Source organism: Moschus berezovskii, chromosome 2, assembly GCF_049115385.1.
Source record: "Moschus berezovskii isolate FMDL1 chromosome 2, NW_MosBer_1.0, whole genome shotgun sequence".
Lineage (NCBI taxonomy): Eukaryota > Metazoa > Chordata > Mammalia > Artiodactyla > Moschidae > Moschus > Moschus berezovskii.
Genome location: NC_142461.1, coordinates 7,689,049 through 7,714,324, shown reverse-complemented (window position 1 = coordinate 7,714,324; position 25,276 = coordinate 7,689,049). Strand labels below are relative to the sequence as shown.

At 53.5% G+C, this 25,276-nt stretch overlaps 1 protein-coding gene across 3 annotated transcripts in view; it reads right to left on the bottom strand.

Annotated features, from left to right (window-relative positions):
• Positions 1–919: 919 nt before the first annotated feature.
• GRHL3 (grainyhead like transcription factor 3) overlaps positions 920–25,276 on the bottom strand; it is a 36,853-nt gene continuing 12,496 nt past the window's right edge. For 2 of the 3 annotated variants that reach the window (XM_088843542.1, XM_088843544.1), the window contains exons 2-16: positions 24,697–24,883; positions 21,982–22,043; positions 19,527–19,872; positions 19,203–19,276; positions 18,578–18,731; positions 18,242–18,353; positions 16,459–16,553; positions 14,040–14,198; positions 13,440–13,518; positions 13,195–13,328; positions 11,498–11,532; positions 10,260–10,348; positions 9,389–9,474; positions 6,304–6,368; positions 920–1,857 (exon numbers count right to left, since the gene is read on the bottom strand). In XM_088843542.1, coding sequence (XP_088699668.1) covers positions 1,743–1,857; positions 6,304–6,368; positions 9,389–9,474; positions 10,260–10,348; positions 11,498–11,532; positions 13,195–13,328; positions 13,440–13,518; positions 14,040–14,198; positions 16,459–16,553; positions 18,242–18,353; positions 18,578–18,731; positions 19,203–19,276; positions 19,527–19,872; positions 21,982–22,043; positions 24,697–24,883 — 1,792 coding nt within the window. In that variant the 3' untranslated portion in view covers positions 920–1,742. Of the gene's footprint in view, positions 1,858–6,303; positions 6,369–9,388; positions 9,475–10,259; positions 10,349–11,497; positions 11,533–13,194; positions 13,329–13,439; positions 13,519–14,039; positions 14,199–16,458; positions 16,554–18,241; positions 18,354–18,577; positions 18,732–19,202; positions 19,277–19,526; positions 19,873–21,981; positions 22,044–24,696; positions 24,884–25,276 lie in introns of those variants that run through there. The other variant, XM_088843547.1, reaches the window with a different exon arrangement.

The following is a 25,276-nucleotide window of genomic DNA, read 5'->3' as shown; positions in this document are numbered from 1 at the left end:
CTGGCTAGGGCTGGGCCTCCCTGGCCTGACCTGAGTCGGGAATTAGGTCTCTAGTTTGGCTGTCAGAGCTGGAAGGCCCTTGGAGACATCCACGGTTTTCAAATTTTTAAAATTTAATTCAGACAAAAGTTAATATGAGAAATCTATCATGTAAATGAAGAAAAGCAGAGCAGCTATGACTGAAGTCTGGGGAAGACACCCAAGGACTGCCTGCTGTCCCGTGCCCCACATTGTGGGGGGTTTGAGACCCACCAGTGAGCCCCAGGGCTCTAAAGATGACAGCTACTTGATGATGCAGGTAGAACATGCCTGTCGTTTTACAGCCAAAGAAGTTGAGGACTAGAGGAGGAGTGTGTGGGTAAGCCGGAAGGAAGGAAGGAAGGATGCTCTGATTTGTCCTGTTTTGTAGCACTTGTCAATTCCCGGGGTATAAACACTCTCTCCAGCATACTGACGTCACTGGCCGCAGAGCTGGGGGGAGAGGGTACAATCGAGTCTGTGAGCAGGTGGGAGCCGGCTCCAGGAAAAGCGAGTGGGTAAAGAGCATGGGGCACAGTTGGCAGGAGAGCTTGGGTCCACGACTCTCTGCCCTGAGCTCTGTCCACTGCCCCGCTGTGACATCCTCAGCGAGGGCATCCTAGGCCTCTTCCATCTCCAGAGTCAGTGACCCTGAGGTGGTGACGTCTGCCTGTGGGGCCAGACAGGACAGGCCTCACAGGGCCCACGATGGGAATCAGGGCCCTCGGCCTTGCAGGGTGGCACCTCTGGTTCCCCGGGACCCTGCTTTGACCACCATCCTTCAAGTCCCAGGAAACTGCTCACAGGATAGAGGAGGAGAGAGTCCTTGTTTACTTTCACCCCTTCCTTCTGGAAGACTCTCACAAGAGGAACTAGTGTGACATTTGAAGTAATACATACGGAGAATTTTATTACTAAATAGCACATGAGTATACAAAATGCATAACTGAATAACAGCTAAAAAAATAATCCAAGAAATGTGAAATACACATTTTTTGAAATGATAAAAATGTATCCATGAAAAATATAAAATGTTGCTTATATATACAATATATACTTATATATATATAACATAAATGAAAACTGTAAATAAGAAATGTATGCAACAGTGAGTGGGGCTGGAGGTTGCTCCACACAGGGGCAGCTTGGTCCCAGTTGATCAGCTCTGATTTCCAACCTGTGTTGAGGAAGTTAAGTCTATGGGGAGAGTGTGTCCACTACACTGTCTTTCAAAAAGTCATTTGCACTGGAAAACCAAGTGTTTGACAGTTAGTGACCAAAGGGTGAGAACTCATTGGTCTGAAGTTGACCGAAGAGTCAAGAATGGGTCCAAGGGTCAAGTCGGCTTGGGGACACAGGGCTGGCGTCCCCAGCCCGAATGGGCAGCCTGAGGGAGATGGGCCGGGAAGAAGGTCTGAGGAGGAGCAAACAGGCCGCTGAGCTGGTTAACGGACACGGCGTCATCTGGCCAGGCAGGCGCTGGCCGGAAGCTCAGAGAGTAGATTCAAGCACGAGGTGGGGCTTCAGATCAGGATACCTCCCGGGGCCCCTTCGGGCCTTGATGTCTGTGGGTCTGTGGGTCAAGGGCCTCTTCACTCAGGGAAGACGTTCAAGTAGCGGCTCTGGGGCCTGAGGAGAGGTCGTGTGTGGCTGGGGGCCACCGCCCAGCTGGCTCCCCCTCCGGAGCCCACGTCAAGAGGCCCGTGGGTGTGGACGCTCAGGCCTCACAGCTCCTTAAGGATGATCTGAATCTTGCCGTCGAGCTCCCCCATGTCCAGCAGGAAGGCAACATGGTTGCTATAGTGCCGGATGATGTTGTTGTCCATGTTGACCAGGATTCTGGGAGAGGAGAGAAGAGGTGTGCTTAGAGGGTGAAAGGCCTCTTCCCTGACAGGGCCTCTGAGTGAAGGGTGACAGACATGGTGACCATCTGTGGGGGCCCCCAGCACTTCCAGCGCCTCTTGGACTTGCTCTCCGATTCTCAAAACAGCCTGCACGGGGGGGCATTCACTGCCCCTCTTTACCGGGGGGACACAGTTCCCCAGGGGACAAGCCCAGCTCAAACTGAGACTTGCTGGCGGCCACCCCGTGCCTACTGCACCCGATTGCCTCTCTTCACACACTACTGCAGTTTCAGCTTCAGCATCAGTCCTTCCAACGAACACCTAGCATTGATCTCCTTTAGAATGGACTGGTTGGATCTCCTTGCCAGTCCATTCTAAAGGAGATCAATCCTGGGTGTGCATTGGAAGGACTGATGCTGAAGCTAAAACTGCAATACTTTGGCCACCTCATGTGACGAGTTGACTCACTGGAAAAGACTCTGATGCTGGGAAAGTTTGGGGGCGGGAGGAGAAGGGGACGACAGAGAATGAGATGGCTGGATGGCATCACCGACTCGATGGACATGAGTTTGAGTGAATTCCGGGAGTTGGTGATGGACAGGGAGGCCTGGTGTGCTGTGATTCATGGGGTCGCAGAGAGTCGGACACGACTGAGCGACTGAACTGAACTGAACTGAACACACAGTGAGTATGGACACTTGTGAGCAAATAGCACACAGGCGTGGGGAAGACTCAGTGCTCCCCAGTTACCAGGCCAGGCTGCTCGCTTGGACACAGAATGTGAGCTCAAGTGCAGGCAGAGTGGTGGTGGGCTGGTGGGGGGTGGGTTCAACAGGAGGCGGTGACAGGTCGCCCCAGGGTGCCTGCCTGATCCTCAAGCCACTGCCACAAGGGGCCCCTCAGTTCCACCCCAGGACGCTGATGTCTCAGGGATGCCATCGTGGATTTGAGGGGCATGGCCCTCTCCCCCTCACATTCTTCAGACAAGGACCTGGGCCAACCTGAGAGGGACAGAGCCTCTGGGGCTGTGGCCCCCTGCAGGGGTCAAAGCCATCCCTCTAGGAGACACCTCCCCCGTGAAGGACCCACCGGGCGGTGACCTGACCTGTTCAAGGCAGCTTCCCCTTTGTGACGGGGGTGGGTGTTTCCCCTCATTCGCCTCACCAGCGTCTGCTGAGGTCTTGTCAAGTGCAAGGCCTTGTTCCAAACAAATTAGGGGCCCACACAGAGAGATCCCAGGTCCCTCCCTCTAGGAGTTACAAATCTAGCAGGGCCTGGGAGAATGAATCCTGATAACCGTATTACTCCAGTTCACAGATGGGGAAGTTGAGCACTTGTTTGCCTGGGGTCGCACAGCTAAGAAATGGCAGAACTGGAATCTGGACTTTTGTCTCACTCCACTGCATCATATTTTTAACAAAAATAACAACAAAACCCTATAAATACAAGCTAACAAGGGGCATATAAAGAAAGGTAAAATCCAGGGCTGGGGGAGAGTTCAAGATCAGGCAAGATGATCTGAGTTGGGCAGGAGTGGGGCTGAGACGCCCAGACTACTCCTCCTGGCGGTAGTCAGCCATCTGCTTCCCAGGGATCCCAGGAGAGGCGTGACCTTATCCCCTTTGCAACCCCTGGATCAGGAGACGCAATGGAGACAGGGAGGCTGAAGCCTGTAGGCTGTGTCCAGTCATCTCTGCAGCAGCCTTGAGCAGCTGCTGCTCTCTGGAATGAGGTCTGAGCTCAGGCTCCGAGGCCTGGGTGCTCACTGCCAGCATCTCATTCTAAGATCTGGCTTCCTTGGGTCCCGGGGATTTCACAGAGGGATCTTAGTCTGGAGGATGCGGGCTGCAGACAGAGCAGGGCTGGGACTGGAGGGGTGAGCGCTTTGTCAGTGTTGGGGCTTGTTGTTAGTTTCCAACAGTGGCATTTACTGAGTGCTTCTAGGTGCCGGGCACTGTCTAAGGGCCCTGTGTGCACCGACCTCTCAGGCAGGGCCTCCCAGCAGGCCCAGAGCGCACGCCTGCACACAAGGGGTCCCAGACAGGCCCCCAGACCTCTTCCCCTCAGGGGTCAATGACAACTGGGCCCTAGAGGCAGGGGCTTGTCCCGGAATGTGGGCCTCCTGTCACTTGCCAGCTTCAGGCTGTCTTCCGTCCTAGTTCACAGAGAACCCCTGGCCAGCTGCCAGCAAAAACAATGTATTTGTTAATCTTTCAAGCACTCAGTGGTGCTTGCAAAGCTGATTGTATCTACCTTTGTCCAAAGGACTTTCTGGAAGGTTCTGTGAAAATAAACGAGGCCAGCGATGACAATAGCCTGCTCCAAAGATGAGGGAGGCAGCTAATGAGCCTGGCCTCTGCTCTCCCAACAGACTTTTTGGGGGAGTCTTCTCATTTAGGCATCTCAGACGATCCTAGGCCTGGGGTTTTCATGGCTGGGGCGTGTATTGGGTGTGGGTGCTTTTGAAGGGCCGCTGGGTGATGCCCGGGGCTATGGGGCTGGGAAAATAAATCCGCTGGCCTGGCCACAAGCTTTATTTGCACATTGCTTAGCGGTTAGAGGAACAAGCAAGAGGCAAGATAAAATAGTGGGTGAGTGCATGGGTTTTAGACGGGCCAGGCTTCCTGCCAGGCTCTCACTCTATCACCCAGGGACTACCCTGAACCCGTTTCCTCATCTGTAGAAACAGCAAATCCTAAGGGTCAATGAGACAGGGCTTGGGGGTTCCTTAACCCGGCGTCTGGCAAGTAGGAAGTGCTCTACAAGTGGAAGTTATTGTAATTATGGTGAAATGTCTGGTTGGGGCTTAAGGGAAAGCCTATGCAACTCAGCCACTGGGGCTGTGGGGCATCTCTGTGTGCACACACCCCCAGCCTGAACCTTACACAAAGGCGTTTCCCAGCCCGTCCGCCCAGCCCAAAGTGGGATTTGTGAGAGAGGCCAGTGGCGGCAGGGGGCGGGTGGCAGCCAGGGGGCGTGGGCACTGGCACCAAAGGGGAAGTGGGGCTGGGCCTGTCTGGGCACAGCAGAGCCTGCCCTCCGCAATGAGGCAGATTCTGCTCCGGAGAGCGTGTGAGCTCCAGCTCCCAGTTTGAAACCGAAACTCGGAAGGAAAAACATACACACAAAGAACCCTAGACACACATACAACCAAAACCAAAGGATCCTTTCCCAGGGGCTGCAGGGCTGCCCGCCTCCCCGCGCCCCAGCCCTTCTCGGGAGGGAGGCTGGGTGGGCACCAAAGGGGAGGGGGTAGTGGCGGGGGGAGCGGAATGAGGGAAGGAAGGAGGTGGCCCCCGGGCCTGACTGGATTAGGGCCTCAGCTTGAGTACAAAACCAGCCTCAGTTTGCAGTCCTCCAAAAGGAGAGCCACGGACAACCGCCATGGGGCAAAGCCTGAGCACCTTCCAGGTGCTCCCTACAGCCAGGGCGCGTAGCAGAAGTGAGCCTTAGGGTGTCCGGAGCTGTGGGTGGGGATGGGGGGCTGGGGTCCTCTCAGCAGGGAGTGGCAGTCACCGCTCCTCACCACACAGGGCTTCCCTTGCTGGCCTGGCGAAGTGACCAAGGCAGCAAGGGCTGCAGAGGCCGGGTTCACTGGCTCTGAAGCTGGGTGGAAGCCTGGGAAGTTGGTCACCACGTGGACCTCCAACTCCACCCCCCTAAACCACCCCTGCTGAGGAGGGATCTCCTGGGCAGAGAGCAAGGCTACCGTGGTCCCTAGCCCTCATGCCCTGGAGCCCATGGGACATGGCAGGCATTGCCTGCCCCCTGAAAGGTACAGCTTCATCCAGACTTGAAGGTGGAAGAAGCCTGTGGAGCCTCCTTGGCTGGGTGCCCTCAACAAGAAGTCCAATCACAACTGTCCCCGATTTATCGCCTGCATTTCCTTCTTGGGAGCAACAGTGTGCCTTTATCCGCTGCTCCTGCCCTCTCTACGCTGCTTGGCACCTCCAAGCCTCAATTCTCTGTGAAATGTATGGAATAGTATCTACCTCATGGTGTGGCCGCAAGGGTGAAATGGGAGAAACTTAACCCAGTATCTGGCACATGGCAGGTAGGTGGTCAGGTAAATGACAGTCACGAGCATCAACACCATTATGGTCAAATGCCTGGGTTACCTGGGTTACTTCTGACACGTGGCCCTGAGCTTCCCTCTCCACCCAAGAAGACCCTCCCCCTTGTCTCCCACTCCTCTCCTTCCCAACAGTGACCAGTGTCTGGTCTCTGCAGGCGGCCTTGGCCTGACTGCCAAGATTTTCCACCCCAGCACCTCGCCTCCACCTCTCCACAAAACCAAGTACAAGCAAAGCTCAGCCCTAAGCCACAGGCCTCTGCCAGGCAGAGTGGACCTGCTGGGAGTTCCGGAGCCAGCACTTTAGAGGGAAAGGTGCAGGGTCGGGGGGTTGCGGGGGAGGAAGCGAGAGCTGTGCTGGGCACTTACCCTCGCTTGCATTTCTTGTAGACTTTGTAAATATTCTCTTCAGGGAACCCATACTTCTCAGAGATCTGGAAGAGAAAAGCAGGACATTCAACGTCTGCTGCCAGAAACTAAATTTACAGCAGTCTTTTACATGATGGCTTTTAATTTCCTGATCATAAAATATATCCCCAGATTGTAGAAAAATACAATGAAGAAAATGATAATCATCCATAATCCTGTGTCCCAGAGATAAACGCTAGTAGCATCTGAGTGTATTCCTTCCTGCCTTTTGGCCATGCGTACAGGTATTTTTATATCCCACATAGACAGTTTTACTTGTCATTGTTTAGTATAAGTTTTCCCACATCACAGCAAATGTGACAAATAGCATGTTTAGTGCTTGTAAACTATCCCAAAGGGCGTCCACCATTTCCCCTCAATCCTTGCCATGGTCAGACATCCAGAGTGTTCCAGTGCTGAGGGCTGGAACTACTCACCAGCGGGTTGACCCGTTGTGCAAACCAATCCTGGAGGTGGAAATAGGCCTAGCTCATAGTGTCACTGAAAGAATTCCATGAACCGGTCTGTGTATAACACTTAGGACAGCTCCTCTGTGTACTAAATAGATGTCAGTACTTGATAAATGGTCATTATTATTTCAGAAGTGGAGCGATGAGGATGCTCTGGTCTTGTTGTGAGGGGTGAGGAGATGACCCACCTACCCTTCCTGCTGCTGCTGCTGCTAAGTCACTTCAGTCGTGTTCGACTCTGTGTGACCCCATAGACGGAAGCCCACCAGGCTCCCCCTTCCCTGGGATTCTCCAGGCAAGAACACTGGAGTGGGTTGCCATTTCCTTCTCCAAGGCATGAAAGTGAAAGTGAAGTCACTCAGTCGTATCTGACCCTTAGCGACCCCATGGACTGCAGCCTACCAGGCTCCTCCATCCATGGGATTTTCTAGATAAGAGTACTGGAGTGGCTTGCCATTGCCTTCTCCGCTACCCTTCCTAGCAGGAATTATTTACCCCATTTGATGGGTGAAGACTCTGAGCTTGGAGAAGATAAGGTGTGTGCCCAAGGCCTAGCCTGGAGCCCAGCTTTCCTGCCCCCATCACTTCCTGGCATGCTGGAGCTTAGTCCACCAGAGAGGACACTGCAGCTCAGAGGCCTCAGCAGCCTGGCTGAGCTCACCCAGCCAATCGGCCCATGTGTCGCCAGGCCTCTGACGCTTCCTGTGGGACAGACAGAACTGGTCTGGTCCCAGCTCCACCACCTGGGGTTGCAGAACTCTGAACAAGTCCCCTTACTTTGCTGAGCCTCAGTTTCCTCCGTTGTAAAATGGGTCATGATGGGAATGTACACATGGGTGCTTCTGTACAGGAACTGAGACAGTTAGGTCCAGGTCCCAGCCCAGCACAGTCCCTGGGGTGAGTGGGGTCAGATGGTGCTGGTTAGGACTGCTGGCTGCTGTGGAGCCGCCGGGAAGTGCAGGCCACAGGCTCGAGGCTCAAGTCCTCCTCTCTGGGCCTTTCCTCTCTCTCCTAAAGAAGAGGAGCCAATTTGGCTCCTTAGCTGGTCTCTGCCCTGACAGAGATTGCTCCGGGCAAGAAAAGTTCTCACACTACATATTGTAATGGCAATGTGGCCAGACGCTCTCAGGAAGGTCTCGAGTCAGTCTAAGCAAGAATTCAGGAACTTTCCAACTATATACTGTACAGACAACCGCTCTGTCTGGCTGCCCCACAGGCAATGAGCCCCTCACCCTTGATGCAGACAGTCAGGAGTGGGCATCTACTTGCAAGAGTTACTGAGGAGAGAGTTTGGGCTCCAGAAGGGGAGCTGACCCCTTAAGGTCTATCCAACGCTCAGAGGTTAAAGCGTCTGCCTGCAATGCGGGAGACCCAGGTTCGATCCCTGGGTCAGGAAGATATCCTGGAGAAGGAAATGGCAACCCACTCCAGTATTCTTGCCTGGACAATCCCATGGAGGGAGGAGCCTTGTTGGCTACAGTCCATGGTGTCGCAAAGAGTCGGACACTACTGAGCTACTTCACTTTCACTTTGACTTTCAACCTAAAGACCCAGATCTCTATCCTAATGACGTTAAAGATCTCTTGTGAGCCCAACTTCCTGGGCCTGGTGCCAAGCCGGGCTGACGCAGTGTGAAGAGACTAGGGTAACACAGCAGAGTGGAGAGAGCTCAAGTTTGGAGCCTCAGCTCGGTCACTTCTAGCAACCTCGGCAAGTCACCTGACCTCTGGGAGACTATTTCCTTATGGGAAATGAGGAGATCATTACCAGCACCCACTTTTCAGGGTTGTTAAATCAATGCAGTAAGCTCGCAAACGCAGCGAGCCTGACAGGATGCCTGCCACACAGTGGGTCATCAGTCAAAGGTAGCTGTGCTTTTCATTCATTTTCCTTCCCCATCCTGACATCTTAGAACCACCTGGCTTTCCTGTGTGGTTCAACCCGTCAGCACAGCTGGCCCGGGGCGGGGCCGGGGAGGGGGCGCTGTGTTTGCTCAGTTTTTTAGCTGAACCACAGAGCTGCTGTGGGTTTTCTTTAGGGCTATTTCACCCACTCTCTGGCACTTTAGGGGGTTGGGGAAGGTCTCTTTGCCCAGACACCACCTTTAGCTGCCCCAGCCAGTGCCTCCCTGGCCAACCACAAACTGGAGAAATGAGGCCCTCTGAGAAAGAAAAAAAAAAGAAGAGTATCTTTGGGGCCTGGCCTTTTGGGGTTTCATTCCCATTAAAACAGAAACAGGTTTGCAAAGCCAACAAAAAGCTCTGGCCTGTCAGACAGCAGGCATCAGATTAAGCAGGATTTATGGTGTGTGTGGCTCCCCGGGTGGAGTCAAGGGTCTGGTTGGGAGATAACATCTCAGAGGCACACCTCCCCACACCCCCACCCCACAGCCAGGCCCCACAGGCGCCCTCAGATGGGGCGGGATGGGTGGGCCAGCAGAAAGTCAACGTTCCAGAATATTCCTTCCTGGAGTCTTCCTGTGGGAAATCAGAACTGGATTGGTGAAGAATGGTGGGGAGATGGGAGTGCAGAGTGGGGTGCAGCCAGGGCAGGGCGGGGTCCGCTAGGCCTCTTACCGCACTCCTCAGCCCCTTCAGGTCTGGGGTCTTCAACATGAGGGCATCAAATACCTCTTCAGTCTCCCTCCGCACGTACAGCAGAACTGAGAAGCAAAGGGGTGGCTTTTAGAGGTACAAGGGAACATCTAGGGGGCTAACCCAAGACTAATTTCTGCAAAAAGAGCAAATCCTTGATGAGGGTGTGTTCCCAGCTGGGAAACACCCCACCTGGCTCTGTAGATCCCTGCACTTCCTCAGACTCTGCTGATTCTGGTGGGTTTGAATCCCTGCCCTGCTACCTGCCAGCTCTGTGACCTTGAAGAAGTTCTTTTAACATCACTAAGCCCCATCTTATCCAGATGGAACCTAGAGGCAGCTCCACCCGCTATTTCAGAGTCGTTGTGGGAAGTATTGATATGACACCAAGTAGGGTGCAAGGCTTAGTTCAAGGGAGCAAGAAGCTTTTGATCGTAGTTGGTTGGTTTCTTCTTGATGGTTAGCTCCAGTCCCTCTCTCCCAAGAAGTCACAGATTTACTGTGTCAAAGCCAGAATGTCAGGTATGGAAAGCCCACCCACTCCTCCCCCTATTAGAGAAAGTGGGGAGACTGCCCAACAGCACAAGCCATTGCCTTACGGCTGCCCCAGGACACCCACGTCCAACAAGGTCAGAGCAGGCAGAAGCCCTCCAGCTCCGTGGCTGTCCACCCCTCTCTCAAATCCTGGCCCAGCCCCAGTCCCAGAGAGTAAAGAACCCCTGAGGCCCTCCCTTCTGGGGCAGGTATGACCCTGGCTTCCTGGACCAGGATCAGGTAGAGGCTTTGGGGAGGCCTTGTAGGGAGCTGGGGCGGGGGTGGACTCAGAGGACGAATGGGGCGGGCGGGAAGCTACCTCTCTGCAGATCATCTTCTTTGGCCTGTTTGGAGGGCAGAGGCTCAAACTCCTCGGTGAAGGGCGAGCAGGTGCGCTTCAGAGACAGCCTGTGGGGAAGGCAGGGAGAGGCCTGTGAGGAACCCAGGGGGATCCCAGAGGCTGACGGGCCCCAGAGATAAAGAAGACCCTAAGAAGGTGGGCGCAAAGCAGTGGGACAGAGGTCTAGCAGCAGATTCTGGAGCTGGCCTGCATGGGTTCACATCCCAGCCCTGCCCCTCCATAGCTGGGTGACAGCTTCTCAGGGTCCTTGTCTATAATGGGGCGCTTCCTAAAGTTGTGTGGCTTTTAGAACACTGTGCGACCTGCAGTAGGGCCCCGATAAATACGGACTACTGTTTCATCATCAACATTATTCTTTTTTGAAATAATCAAGTTGGATGTGAGTCAGTGGAAGGAGGGAAGCTTGTGGGTTTTGGAGTAGGTCAGATGTAGGTCTCAGCCTGCCTCTGCCAACTTATAGCTGTGGGACCTTTGGCAAGTCACTTCACTTCTCTGAGCCTCAGTTTCCTTGTCTATAAAGTGAAGCAATAACCCCTGCTTGCTTGACTCACTGGGGCTGTTGTGAGGTGATAAGTGACATAATTTGGTGTGAAAGTACTTCCTTCTATACGGAAGAGACTGATACCAACAATACGTGATCTTCATAAAGTGCTTTCCTGTTTACAGAGGCTCTATTCCATGCTGTCTCGCATATCTGCCTCATCCTCATGAGCCCATTTTCCTCCTCTGACAGATTTCTAGGCGAAGCTGAAAGCGGTGAAAGCGGTGAGTGTAGCTGACAGAGGGAAGGACACGGAGGCCCGTCCTGGGCTGAAGGTTGAGGGCCTGGCTCCTCCCCAGGCCTCTTGTGTCTGCTGGGGCGGGGCGCGGGGTGGTTTCCCCTGAGTCCTCCCACACAGCTGCTGCCCTCCTCATGCTCCAAATCTGCACCATCTCACAGGCTTTTTCTTTCCCGTTTTACAAGCAGGTGTCCCGCCAAAGATTCGCCAACTTTTCAAATAAAACAAACCCATAAAAACTCGGGCAGTTTCAGTGAGAAAGGAGCATGAGTCTAGCTTGGGGGCTGGGGGCAGATTCTCCCAGGTACATCCTCTGGGCCAGCCTCTGGCTTGGGGGACAGCAAAGGGAAGGGCAGGCTGGGAGCAAACGAGGGGCGGCAGCAGGGAGGCGAGGCCCTTGGCTGCTTCTCTCCATACCTGTTGGAGCTGCCGTGTCCTGCTGAGAGCACTGCCTGCAAGGGAGAGAGGGATGTTTTCCATCACACACACACACACACACGAAGACGAGGCGAGCCCTCAGCTGCTGGAGGCTTTCTGGGACAATCTTTGTGGGGGGCTGCGGGAGGAGGCAGTTCTAATGCCTTTCCAGCTCGTTCTCCTCAGATAAGTCCCCTCAAGTGAGCTAAGACCTTGAGTTGAAAGGAAGAACCAAGTCCAACCTGGGTGAGTCGGGACTCGGTGAACACACGCAGTGCTAAAGGAATGGCGGCAGAGTCAGCGAGTCCCCGCTCACCCGGGAGGGCTAGGAAGGCAGGCTGGCCTGCAGCTGTCAACTAGGCAGCTGGAGCTGAGGCAAAACGAGTGGAAGGGGCACAGGCAGTCTTGTTGAGCCCTCCTGTGCACCTGGTACTGTCCGTCTGGTGCAGCCATCACTGGTCCTGCGGGGTAAGACACCCAGGCCCCGAGAGGGCCGTCTCCAGGGCAGCCCCCAGGAGGCAGAACTGGGACTTTCCGCTCGGCGGGTCCCCTCTCTCAGGCTCACAGGCACAAGGACTGGTCTCCTACTTCCTCCTCCCACAGGAGAGCTGTCAGCCTGGCCACGGGGGCTTCCACCCCTCAAGTGGGCGTCTCCCTACTTGAGGCCTCTGGTTGGGGTTAGGGGGAGAGAGTGGGTTAATGCAGCCTCCTGTGCTATCGGGACCACAGAACTACTTCAGGGCAGAGAAGGGGGTGTGGTGGACATAGGGAGGCTTTAAATGTGTGCCAAGGCCGACATCAGGACTGGCTGCTCCATAAGCTGTGTTACTGTTTGGAGTCAATGCACTGAACACCTTTGTGAACAGGTGGTCATTTCTGTAAACATTCCCACCTAAATGGGGGGGAGCTCAATGGGTGGAAATGGTCAAACTGTGTAATATGGAAGCAAACTAACAGGCAGGCTCTGGGATCTTGATTCTGCTGCTGATTTGTTGTGTGACCTTGTTGGGGAAAATGGGGATAACAGCCTCTACCTCAACGGCTGCCTGTGATGGAGAAACAAGATGACGCAGCAAAGGGCTGGCTGGTCAAGGTGCTTGGTGAGCAGCTCCCTATCTTGAGAGGTGGTGTGACCCGTGGTGACGGGCACTGTCTCTGAACCCAGGTTGTCTGGGCTCCAGTCCTGGCTCTGCGATGGCCTGTGTAATTTTGGTCTCAACGTCTCAGTTTCCACCTGGTGAATCCAGGGAGAACGACATTACCTACTTAATAAGGAGGAAGTGAGGGTTCAGGAGAGGACTCGTGGAAAGCTCTAAGAGCAGCGCCTAGTGTAAAGTGAGCCTCACAAGCATTGCTGGGATGATCATTATCCACCCAGCTCTGACACAGCTGCGGTCTAACCTGGGGCTCAGACGTTAGAAACCTCCTGTGTATGCTTCAAGAGTGAACATTTCAATGGGTATCAAGTTCATTTTTCACGAACTCTCTTCAGTAGAAAAGGTCCCTGAACTTATATGACCATATATACATTTTTTGAGTCCCCGGGATTCAGCAAAGATATTTCCATTTTGGTGATGCCAGGACCTATCAACCTCTAACTTGGCCTGTCCTGCTAAGTGGCAGGTTGCTCCCAGCCGGTCTCTGCTAAGATGGCCCCACCCAGAGGCCCAGACCCTCTCTTAGCCCAAGACCCTCACCCCTCCAGGACGCTGCAGGCTGGAGAAGTGCACGTTGGGGATGAACAGCACTGGTGGGGTCTCCAGGTCCGCCTCAGGCCGCAGGTAGGTGGTCTCGTTGCCCCTGAAGCCAGCTAGCAGGGAGCCCTTGATGCCTGATGGAAAAAGGAAGGCATTGTGCCTTGAGGTCCCTCTGTTCATGCCTCTGCCCTCTGCCCATCTCCTCTCTCCTTCACGCCAACCCAGCCCAGCCCAGGCCCACTGACCACTGTTGCTGGAGTCGGGGCACTTGACCTTCCTCCGGAACTGCTTCCGCTCATCATCCCGCATTTTCCTTTCGGCTCCCTGTAGGAGAGAGGGGGCTGGGGGTCACCACTGGTCTCGGGAGGGCTGGCTGCTTTTCCTCTCAACTCTGGGACTTCTGGGGTTGCTTTCTTCCCAGGGTGGGATCAGGAAACGGGAAGGTACCAGCACTCGGCATGACCCAGCGCGGCCCAGCCCTGTCCGAGGTCAGCAAAGCCTTGGGAGAGAGAAACCGAGAGGCAGAGAAAGAAAAACAGGGAGACAGAGAGGTGTGGGGAGAGAGGAACAGAGAAAGAAACAGGAAAGAGAAGGCGCTCAGAAGAGACCAGAAGAAAGACGTGAAAAAGACACCTGGAGGGCTTTGCACAGAGACCGACGGAGACGCGCAGAAAGAGGAAGGGCTGAGCAGAGGAAAACACACGTGCAGAGAGCCAGCCAGACAAACGACAGATAGAGGCACTCAGAGAGCGAGAAGCAGACACTGCTGCGCCCAGAGCGGCCGAGCACGCGCAGGTCGGGCTGGCCCGCCCGCCCAGGGCCCCGCAGAGGGTCCGCGCAGCCACCTTGTCACAAAAGATCTTGATCTGGCAGACAGCACGGTGTACCAGGCGCTCGGTGCCGGAGCCACAGTCATAGGTGTCGATCTGCAGGTTCAAGGGGACTCCCTTCACCCCCTTCTGTGAGGAGAAGTCTGTGCTGAGGCAGTTGACGCCAACAAACACCTGGGGACAGCGGAGGGAGCTCGCTAAACAGCCGGCCTGGGTCACAGGACCTGCGGCCCCATAACCTCCCTGCATACCATGGAGCCTGCTGGGCGCCGAGTGGGCACCCTCAGCTTCACAGCGCCCCTGGAAGGCAAACCTCTCCACCTCTCTTTTCCAGGGAAAACCCATGCTCCGAGGGGGCTGCTGTCCGAGGGCAACACAGGGAGCATACAAGGGAACCAGAGTTTGAGCTCAGAGTGTCACCAGTGGACAGTGCAGCTCCTGCTAGAATGCCAAGGGGAGCCCAAAGAGTCAAGGGCCTGGGAGAGAGATTAAGGGTCCTTTAGGAATTTAAAATCCAGAGCCTCATTTTTATTTTATTATCATTTTTTTTTGTAACTCAGAGCAAGAAGGTAGAGAAGGGCCCAAATCCCCTCCCCGCCAGCCTCAGAAGATACTTTCCTGCTGGCCCTGCCCAGGGCCACAGAGGGTGGTCCATGCCCCTAGCACCTGAACGACCAGCTCTAGCCATGGCTGAACCAGTCACCCCTGTTCTACAGCTGAGGAGATGGAGGCTCTGAGCATGCGTGTGACTTGCTAACGCTTCCACAGGGAGTTGGGCAGGCTGGCAGAGAGGAATGAGCCTGGACATGGGACCACTCAGCCCCTCAAGCCATGCGGCTTTGGATAAGTCCTTGAACCTCATGGAGCCTCAGTTTCTCTATCTGCAAAATGGGAACAATTAAACCTACCTCCTGTGGCTGTGAGGGTGGCAGAATACCTAGGTGGCTTGGATATTTTGTAACTGTTGTTGTGAGTGGGACAGATGGAGTCTCAACCAGAAGCCTGTGTCCAGCTGTTGGCAGCCTGGGGTCAGTCTTAGCTGGACGTCTCTTAGCTAGCTCACCTACTCACTGCCTACTGCTGGATTCTCTGTGGAACACCAGGCCAGACCCCACTCCATACTGGCCCCTATTCCTTGGGACGCCTCTCTTGGAAGTTATCCTGACTTGAACAAGTGGGGGTGGGGTGGTGCTGGAGCAGACCCCCTTCCTTCCCTGGCTGCGAGGGGCCAGGCCCCCAGATGCATGCCAGACATACCTCCCCCTCAGCCAGCTCAGCCCTGATGCCGCCCCCACCCAACTCACACCTGACAAAGACCCAAGCCTGGGGGCTTAAGAGGCTGTGAGAAAATCCCCACCGAAACCCACCTCTCCCTTCCCACGAAACTCTTCCCCCACTCCCTGAACTGGAGGCCCCAGCTCCTCCCCAGTCCCGGGTGTCTGTTTGAATAATAATAATCCCTGCCTTTGTGCCTCTCCTAGCTGTTTTCAGAGCCCCTTCACCTTGGTTTTCTCCGGGCAGCCTGGATCGCCCCGTGAGAGGAGGCGGGGAGGTGGGGAGGCAGGATAAGCTCCCCGGCTTTCCCAGGCCAGAAGGGCCTTTGCCATGAGCCTGACCCAAACTTGGTCTGATGGGGTAAGCCTGGCCCAGAAAGGTGAAGGGACAGGCCCAAGGTCACCCAGTCCCTGACCCTCTGACTAGTGCCCTTTCCACAATACCACCTGTCCAAACAGAAGCCCGAGACACAGAGGGACCCGCAGCACCGGTGAGTGTGAGGCTGGTCTCAAGCACTACATGGCTTCATCACAGGTATGAAAAAGATATTGCCAGAGGCTCCATTTCTCAGGCCTCTCCAATGGGCTTGGCATACAAAGTGCCCGTTGCTCCGTCCTGCATGATCTCCTCGGATCTTCACCACAGCTCTAGGAGGCAGATTGCACTTCCCTTCCCATAGGCTCCATGAGTGAGGTAACGGATTTCAGCCTCCATCTACCAGACTCCACAGCACTTCTCCTGCAACACTCTGCACTGGCCCACATGTCAGGAAATCCAAGCAGCAGCGGCTTGCTGTGTGGCTTGCACAAGATGCAGTTTTCCCATCTGGCAAATAGGTGGATTGGACTAATAACAATGGCCACCACTTCTGCGCCAGGCTGGGCTCTCCCTTCCTCTCATCTCACCTGAGCCTCATGCCAACCTATCCGCTCACGCTAAGCTGATACTCCCAATATTCAGCTAAGGCACTTGTCCGAGGTCACGGAGGTGGGATAAGGGCCCGGCCACTCTAGCTTAGAGCCTGTGCTTCTCCTTCACTCGCATATCCTGCCTCCTCCCTGGTGCCCTCACTGGAGCAGCTACCACAATCCTAGGGACAGTCCTTTCCTGGGACTTGCTGGCAGACCAGTTCCATCCCAGCCATGCCCCCAGCACTGACCTTGGCCTCCTCATGGACATTCCACACGAAGGACAGCGCATTATATGCCACCTCCTCAATATGCTGGACAGTGTTGAAATTTTCTTTGCAGTCGGCTGAAACCACAGGAGACCAGAGGAGAGTCAGGAGACAAGGGATTTGGGGGTACCACGGGGAGGGGTCATTAGGGGCCGGACCCTGTTCTTGGCAGGGACTTGGATCCTCTCCCCCAGGAACCATGCTTCAAACTAGGGAGGAAGTTTTTCATTGTGCCCTGGGCTACGGATGGAAAAACTGGGTCCAGCCTGGGAAGGAGATCTGCCCAAATCCCAGAGGGACTCCTTAACTTTGCCAACTAGGCCAGGGCCCTCATGATTTTGGGGTGGAGCTTATTCTTTTCAGTGGGACTGTGATTTAGGAGATCTCCCAGGTAAAATGGTAATCGCAGTCATAGTGGCAGTCATAACCATAGTAAAATCAGCACGACCAGTACTGAATTTGTCACATTAAATATATGACAGTACTCCTGTACACTTGACTCTTGAGGGTCCCTGGCCTGCAAGGAGGTCCAACCAGTCCATCCTAAAGGAAATCAGTCCTGAGTGTTCACTGGAAGGACTGATGCTGAAGCTGAAACTCCAGTACTTTGGCCACCTCATGTGACGAGTTGACTCATTTGAAAAGACCCTAATGCTGGGAAAGACTGAGGGCAGGAGGAGAAGGGGACGACAGAGGATGAGATGGTTCAATAGCATCACCAACTCAATGGACATGAGTTTGAGTAAACTCCGGGAGTTGGTGACGGACAGGGAGGCCTGGCGTGCTGCAGTCCGTGGGGTCACAAAGAGTCGGACACGACTGAGCAACTGAACTGAACTGAGCTATACACTTATAATACGGCAAGCCCTCAGTTAATCCTCACAACAATGCTATGAATATTCAGCTTACACATGAGGAGAACAAAGCTCAGAGAGGTCTGGTCACAGCTAATAAGAGGTAGAGCAAGGTCTGGAGGTCAGTTCTCTCTGGCTCCTGAGCCCAGGCTCCTAACCACTGCCATCTGGCCTCTCAGAGAAGTCACTGAATCGTCCCTATTTGTGTCATGTTCTCTAGCACACGTGGCTCCAAGGCAGAAACTGCACGGCAGGCAGATGGGGCAGAGCTGGTATTTTCCCAGGTGACAGTTGAAGAAACCGAGGCTCAGGAAGGGGAGGTGATACAGGTCACACAGCCAGGAAAAGAGTGACAGGGCCAGGGCCTGGAGACCCAAGGATGGGCTGCGCCTCCCACCTGTCTTAGCGCTGGAACTGGTGGCACACACAGGCCTTCCCTAGCTCTCTTCCCAACGACGAAGCATGAAGTGTCCAGCTTCCAAAGCAGAGCTGGCTCTGTGCTTCCAGCTCCCAACTCAACAGCTGCCTTCTCAGTTATCTCATGCATTTGTATCCCAATTGGCCAAGACCCCTGATGGGGACAGGCCAGCCAGCACCCCAGGGGTCTGTTTATATGGTACTCCTGGGGCCCCCAGAGCCTTGTTTATCCCAAAGCAACAAAGAAAAGAGGTCACTGCTTCCAGTCAACATGCAAATCCCCGAAAACCCCACAGCTTAGGACCTGGAGACAGGGGCCAGGCAGGCGGCTGGAGTCAGAAATAAGCCCTGCAGAGGTCAGAAGGGGGTGGGGAAAAGGGGGACAGCAGGAAAGGCCTGACTGGCGTGTCTGTGCGCGTGTGCGTGTGAGAGAGGTGTGAGACGGAGAGTCAGAGAGCGAGACGCTGGGGTGGAGGGAGTGAGCAGGCTCTCACCCACATCGATGACCCGCTGCTTGGCGGTGGGCTGCCGCGAATGCCAGTGCTTCCAGAAGCGCAGCTGCTCGACCGGGCCCTTCTCATTGTCGAAGACCACCATCACCACACTCTGCAAGCACATCGGTCACCGTGACCCCCTGCCTCAGGAGAGGCCCGGGCAGCCTTATCCTTTCCCGGAGCCGGGGTCAGGCGGCCCTGCCCTTCGGCTGGGCTGCCCCTCTCCCTGGCAACGGGCAGTCCTCTAACAGCACCCTCTCCCTGGAGACCCCGGCAGGCAGGGTTGACCTGACCACCCCACCCGCTTCCCAAGCACTCCCAGGGCAGCCACCGTACCTTGACCTTGTTGGAGGACAAGGCAAGGCCTTTGCCACCCACTGGCGTCCGCAGGGTGACAGGGTAGAACTGGCCCTTGTTGAGGTAAGCCATGGGTGACTCGCCCGACTTGATGTGGATGGCTTTGGGGGAGCCCAGGGTGTACTCAAAGTCGCTGCAGGGAGGCGGGAGAGGACCCTGAGGCTGGGCTCCCAGGCTGGATGGCGTATCCCAGCGGGCAGTGGGGCAGGAAACCTGCGGCTCTGCTATGGATTTACCACGTGACCTCACTAAATCACTCTACTTCCTGGGGCCTCCATTTCCTCATTTTTAGGGCTTCTGTTTAATGGCTTTGTTGAGACACAACGCTCCTGAATAACGAATAATGGAAATGAGAGAGCCCTGAGGGGTGACCAAGTCACAGGCAGACCAGGACACAATGGAACCTTGGTTTTCTGACACAGAGCTCAGTTCTGAGCTGCTGGGCGCAACCTGGGAAAGGGATGTGGAAATCACTCTTTTCTTTTACATGCCTCCACGTCTCTCTTTTCGTTCGGTGATGACGTTTGCTCTGGGGACGGTGTACAGCTGTCTGCAGTCCCCTGCCCACTGTCCAGTGCTCAAGGGTCCAGAGAGGCTCACTTACCTCTTGGGGTTGGGATAGTCCTCTGGACCCGGGGGTTCTGGGGAGGTTTTCAGGATATCTGGGAAGAGTAGAGACTGCAGAGAAACACAATCCAGGGAAAATATATGCTCACATTCAGTTCCACTGGGACCTCACCCAGGGCCACTCCATACAGCTGTGAAGGCCGCACAGGGCACAGCCTGGACAAACGCACACGGCAGCCCTGCCTCAGCCCGAGGGCTCTTCCTCCCGGTGATTCCAAAGCTCTGACCACCTCCCTGTCTGCTCTCCTCCCATACCCGCATGCACCCAGGATGCTGCAGGGGTGTGGGCGTGGGCCCTCACCTCCTGTGGGTCATCTTTGAAGGTGCTGTCAGGCTGCCAGCGCTGTGTGGGAGGCACCCCGTGAACGCTCTCAAACAAGGAGCCGAGGGAGCCGTTATCATACACGTCGCTGGCGGGCAGCAGGTAGCTGTCCACAGAGCCGGTCTCCAGCTTGCTGGGGCCTGCGGGGAGAAGAGCTGCCTTGCCCGGCGTGGGTGCAGCCCCCTCCACGCTCATCAGGTTATTCTTCTTGAGCACATCTGGGTACTCCGGGGTTCCAGACACATTCTCTGTCAGGAATTTCATGAGGTGCGTGGGACTTTCAAGGGGGGTGAGGTCCATCTCGTATTCCATGCCATGGTAGTACCTGAGGAGAGAGAGGTGGGATAAGTGGGCACACCTCTTTTCTAGGAGCCTGGAGGGGGTCCTTGACTGGACTGCAGGCTGACCATCACACTGGCATATTGACTTCTTTAATCCGAGGTAATGTTAGGTCTTCCCAACATGCCTGGAATGAGATACTGCAGCGGGCCCAACGTGTCACAGGGAGAAGCAGGGAGGAACCAGGTACAGGATCAAGGTTCGGGGGCAAATGCCTGCTTTATCCATTTCAGTACTTGGTAATTTAAAAAACTGAGAGTTTATTCATTCCTTACCCAGAGTCTAATGTCCCCACATTAAAATAACTGTACTGGGTCATTCCTGGCGAAGGTAAGAGTGGGCATTTGTGAGTTCAGATAGTGTACATTGAGAAAAAGGTCTGGAAGGATATACCCTGAACTATGAAGGGAAACAAGACAGTAGAACTGCAAGAAACTTTTACTTTTTTACTTTTTAAGCAAAAATAACAGTGTCTTTAATGCATTTCATTGTACAGAATCCAAAGAATTTTTGCACACACTCCTCACTTTGTCAAAGAGTCAGATAAACTATTTTCACACCCGAGACCCAGAGAGTGACAGAATCAGAGACATGGAGGGAACACACAGACCTCATTAGGAGATGATTCTGCTGTCGACGGGCGCCCTCCTGTAGCTGTGCAGTCTTCCCTTTCCACCACCATCCTTCTCAGGATGACTCTCAAGGGCCAGCCTCAGGATGGGTATTTACTTTATTACTACTTCAAATTTGCTTTTAAAAAGCAAACTAAACTTTAAAATCATTTCAACAATTAGTTGTTATAACTACACAAATATTGTTTGATGGGTGGTCAAATATTTTACTATGATAAGTTTTCTTAGAACAACCTCTGTTGCTACTGGAGTTATGATATTAACTTGAGCTTTCTCATTTTAGACTTTTCTATTTATTTATTCATAATTTCCCTAAAATTGTCATATACCTATAAATAATTTTCTTCAAATGAACAAATACATTACATAACCTACCAATTCATTCCTCCTTCCTTCCTTTCTAACTTTATACATTTCTATAGAATTTGAATACTTTATAACCAGAAGGTATTATTTTACAATCAGAAAAGCTGACAACGTTTTTAAAAAATTAGTTTTGAGGGAAACGTCATGCACAAAAACCCACTGTTTGTAGCAGTGGAAGGCCCTGAGCCAGCCGCAAGCACCTCAACGCCTGCCTTAGCAGTTTGGGCTTTCCAGAAGGGAGAGGCCCAGAAGGTTTCCCAGCAGAAGCACTGCCTACTGGGAGTAAGGAAAAGTAGAGAAAGGGGGGCGGTATCCTTCCAGTGCCCATCTGGCCATGAGTATGGCCTGAGCTGCTCTATAAGAAAAGGAACATCCATGCCCCGAGGCACCAGTGCCAGGCAGAGGCCCAGGACAGCCTACGGAAAGAAATATGGGAACATAGGTGTCCCCTCCCCTTGAGGCTCCAGGGAGGGTTTGGAAGCTAGGACAGAAAAGCTTCCAGCAGGGTTTTTCCACCACTGTGGCTTTGAAGTTTGTTTTTAGTAAACTTTAGCCACGTGGCCCGCAGGCACTTGTGTGTGTGTGCACACGTGCACTCAAGCAGGGTCTCACTGTGACAATGTGGGCCCCAGTCTCTTTTGCGATCATAGGTCCCTTCCTCCATTAAAAATAGTTTAAAAAACCTTTTACAATCCTCAGTATAAATACAAATACAATCCAGGATGGATTGTATCCTTTTCTTCTGATTTTAAAACAGATAAAATACTTTTGTGGGCCCCTAAGGGTATGGTGGACTTCCCTGGTGGCTCAGACGGTAAAGGATCCACCTGCAATGTGGGAGACCTGGGTTCAATCTCTGGGTTGGGAAGATCCCCTGGAGGAGGGCATGGCAACCCACTCCAGTATTTCTTGCCTGGAGAATCCCCCATGGACAATGGTGTTGTACAGCTGGACACAACTGAGCGACTAAGCACAAGGGTACCATGGACCCTAGTACTGGCATTGTGCCCCCTGTGCCCAGCGGATAAGGGGCCCAAGGTGGGGGAGGGGGCAGGAAAGGGCAGAGGGGCAGGGATGGTGGCGAGGGTGAGCCTCACCTCTTGCCTTGGTCGTTCCGGCCCCCAGTGCTGGAGGACAGTAGCCGCTTCTCCTTGGGGCCCTGAGAAGAAAGGAAGAAAGGATTTATGTGTGGCTCTTGGGTAAGATCTGACTGTCACGAGCCTCAACCCCCTCCAGGGGGACTTGGCCATGCAGGGGAGCTACCTTGGTTATTGGGAGAAAACCTGCCAGTCCTTTGAGTTAGCAGACCATTTAGTCTGAGCCCCAAGTTACAGAGTGGGAAGAAGTACCCTGAGATTAGCACTTAGGAATCATGGGATTTGGAGGCAGGCAGGCTGAGCTTAAGTTCTAGCTTTACCACTTAAAAGTGCTGTGTGACTCTGAATAAATGATTGTGCTTTTCTGAGATTCAGTTTCTTCATGTCAAGTGGGGAATGACAATCCCTCCCTCAAGTGGGCTGTGAAGATTTATTAATAAAGACAATGCTCACTGTTTTTTAATGGAGTGCTTCCTAAGCACTGGGCCCTGTGCTAAGTGGCTTCTCTGTGTGCTCTAATCTAATCTCTACAACCTCTCTGTGATGTCTACTAATGCTGTCCCATTACATGCACGAGGAAAACTGAAGTCCAGAGAGGCTTCATCATCTCAGTGATTAGGAGCACAGACTGAATCCAGATTTCCTGGGTGCAGTTCTTAGATCTGCCACATATTGGCTGTGTGACCTTGGGCAAGTCCCTCAGCCTTTCTGCACCTTATTGTCATCATCTTTATGAAAGGAATAATAGAATACCAGCCCTTGGGATTTTTGTGAGTGCTTAGACTAGCGCCTTGCACATGGAGAGCACTGTGTAAATGTTACCTCTCATGATTATAATTATAATATTCTTGTATCTTAGAGAATTCGGGTCTTTTCTCCCTAAAGCTAACAAAGCCAGAACAAGGGCTCCAACCAAGTCTAGTGATGTCAGTACCTGGGTTTTTAATCACACTGATGGGAGAGCATGAGGAAAGGTGCCTGACACAGTGTCCAGCATTCAGTAAGAAATAGTAAGTGGTCACCTATTGGACTATACTGCCCAAAGTCACATGGTCAGCTTGTGGTAGGAACGGGTCTCCAGCTCCCAACCTGGCGCTCTTTCCACACTGTCAGACCGTGCTCTTACTATCCGCAGCGCTCCTCTGACCTGATGTGCTCTGGGAAGGGGGTGGAGAGCAGGTGTATCCCCGGGATGCTTCACTGCAATAAACCATTGCAAGTGTCACCTTCAGAGCCTGGCCCCACCATTCTGGCCCTGGGAATGGACTCTTGCTCAGGGGAGATAGTGCTAGATTTTATTTTATAGACCAGTCTCAAGCAATATATCCCAGTTTGGAGTTTAAGCTCAGACCTAGAATTCTGGCTCCTATCAGGTCCCCAGGCTGAGACATTCAATTCAAATTTCTTTTCCAACATCAGTCTTCTGGAAGAAGGGAAGGGAGGGTAGCCATACCACTCCTAGGTGAGAACCCAAAGCCAGAGAGATAATTTGGGGTTTCTTTTGTATCTGAGACCACTCCCCCCAACTTGGTCTCTGAATTTGCAAAGTTTGCCTTCCTTTGTGTAGAATACACTACTTCTTGGGCCAGTGAATTTGAAGGTTTATTTACAAGGTGGCTTTAAATCTTCAACTTCAGACTCAGTTATCACAACAATCAGCTATTCATGTCCCTAGCCTCCAATTTGGGAAAGTCTCTAGAAGCAATAAGCCAGCACAGGGATAGCAAGAAAGTTTGCTGTCATATGACAGTTCAGACAGATGGGTAGGGGTTGCCTGGAGTTACTAGGCTGGAAAAGATTCTGTGGTCTCATGTATCTTCAGTGAGAATACCGGTTGAAATCCATTAGCAGTGTCTGGCAAAGGCACTGGAAGGGGGTGATGTCATGTGTGTTACGTACTTGTGGCTCCTAATAGGTTTAAGCACACTGCTCATATGTGAGAGGCCTAATTTCTGTTCTCAGGAACTGACAGTCTCAAAGTCAAGGCCCCAGAAACAATTAGAGAACAATAAAAGATGGCATATCAGGAGGTGGTACAACGCACACGATGGCAGCAAGGGTATGAACGACAGTGAGACACTCGGGAGAGGGAGACGCGATACGAGGGGAGGGCTCCCGAGAGAAGCTGGGCCTTGGGAAGGGCCCTGAAGGGAATGAATGCACTCAAGAGCAGAAGGCATGTTCTAGGAGGTGGGGCTGGAATAGGCAGGTAGGGATGACCTAAGGGACAGAAAGAAGATGGTGGGTTAGAGGTAATCGCTGTGGTGCGTGTGGCAAGGAACTGGTCCACTCAATCAGTACAGACTGAGTATTGAGTGGCAGGCAGTGTGGGGTGCTGGAGACTCAGTCGTCATTATGACATGGCTCCTGCCCCCCAGGAGCTCAGTGTCATAGGTGAGATGGAGGAGTCAATGAGCAGACAGCAAGCTTCTGAAGACGGCGTCACGGAAAATGATGGTACTTGCTGAGGGTGCCCAGAGGAGGCACAGAACGGGAAAGCCCAGAACGCCTTCCCCACCTTCAGGGAACGAATGAGGTAACTTAGAGCTGAGAGTAGGGTTTCGCCAGGGGAGAGGGGAGTGTGCCAGGCAGAGGGACCAGCATGTGCAAAGGCCCAGAGGTGTGAACGGTGAGGGTTAGGGGTGGTCAGAGGGGCTGGAGAGCCATGAAGCCTGAAAGCGAAGACGCATGTTCAGTCAGAGGGGGCGGACACACCATGTAGTAATCATAGAGGAAGCTCAGGGCCGCAACGCTGTCGTCGTCTCCGTTGACTCGCATCATGGCCTTCGTGGCCGCCGTCAGCGGGTTTTCAAGGTAGGTCTTCCAGGCCTCATCCTCGTTAGTGTAGGGGAACTTCTGGAAGTTAACTGGGTCGTTCTTTAGCAGCCGAACAGATCTGAAACTGAAAGGCAGGTAAGGAAGGTCAAGTTTAGGCTGTCCCGGCAGAAGGCATGCGTATGCTTCCCAGGTGGCTCAGTGGTAAAGGATCCACCTGCCAATGCAAGAGACGCAGGATTGACCCCTGAGTGAGGAAGATCCCCTGAAGAAGAAAATGGCAGCCCACTCCAGTATTCTTGCCTGGGGAATCCCATGGACAGAGGAGTCTAGCGGGCTACGGTCCATGGGGTTGCAGAGTCGGATATGACTGAGCATGCGTGCACAGCAGAAGGTCTGTGAATGGTCAGCCTCAGACCAACATTCAGGAATTCAGAGAGCTACCAGCCTTCAAAACTTAAGTGCTTATTCTGTCATCACTGGACAGATGGGGCAGTAGAAAGTACCTAAACTCTGGAGC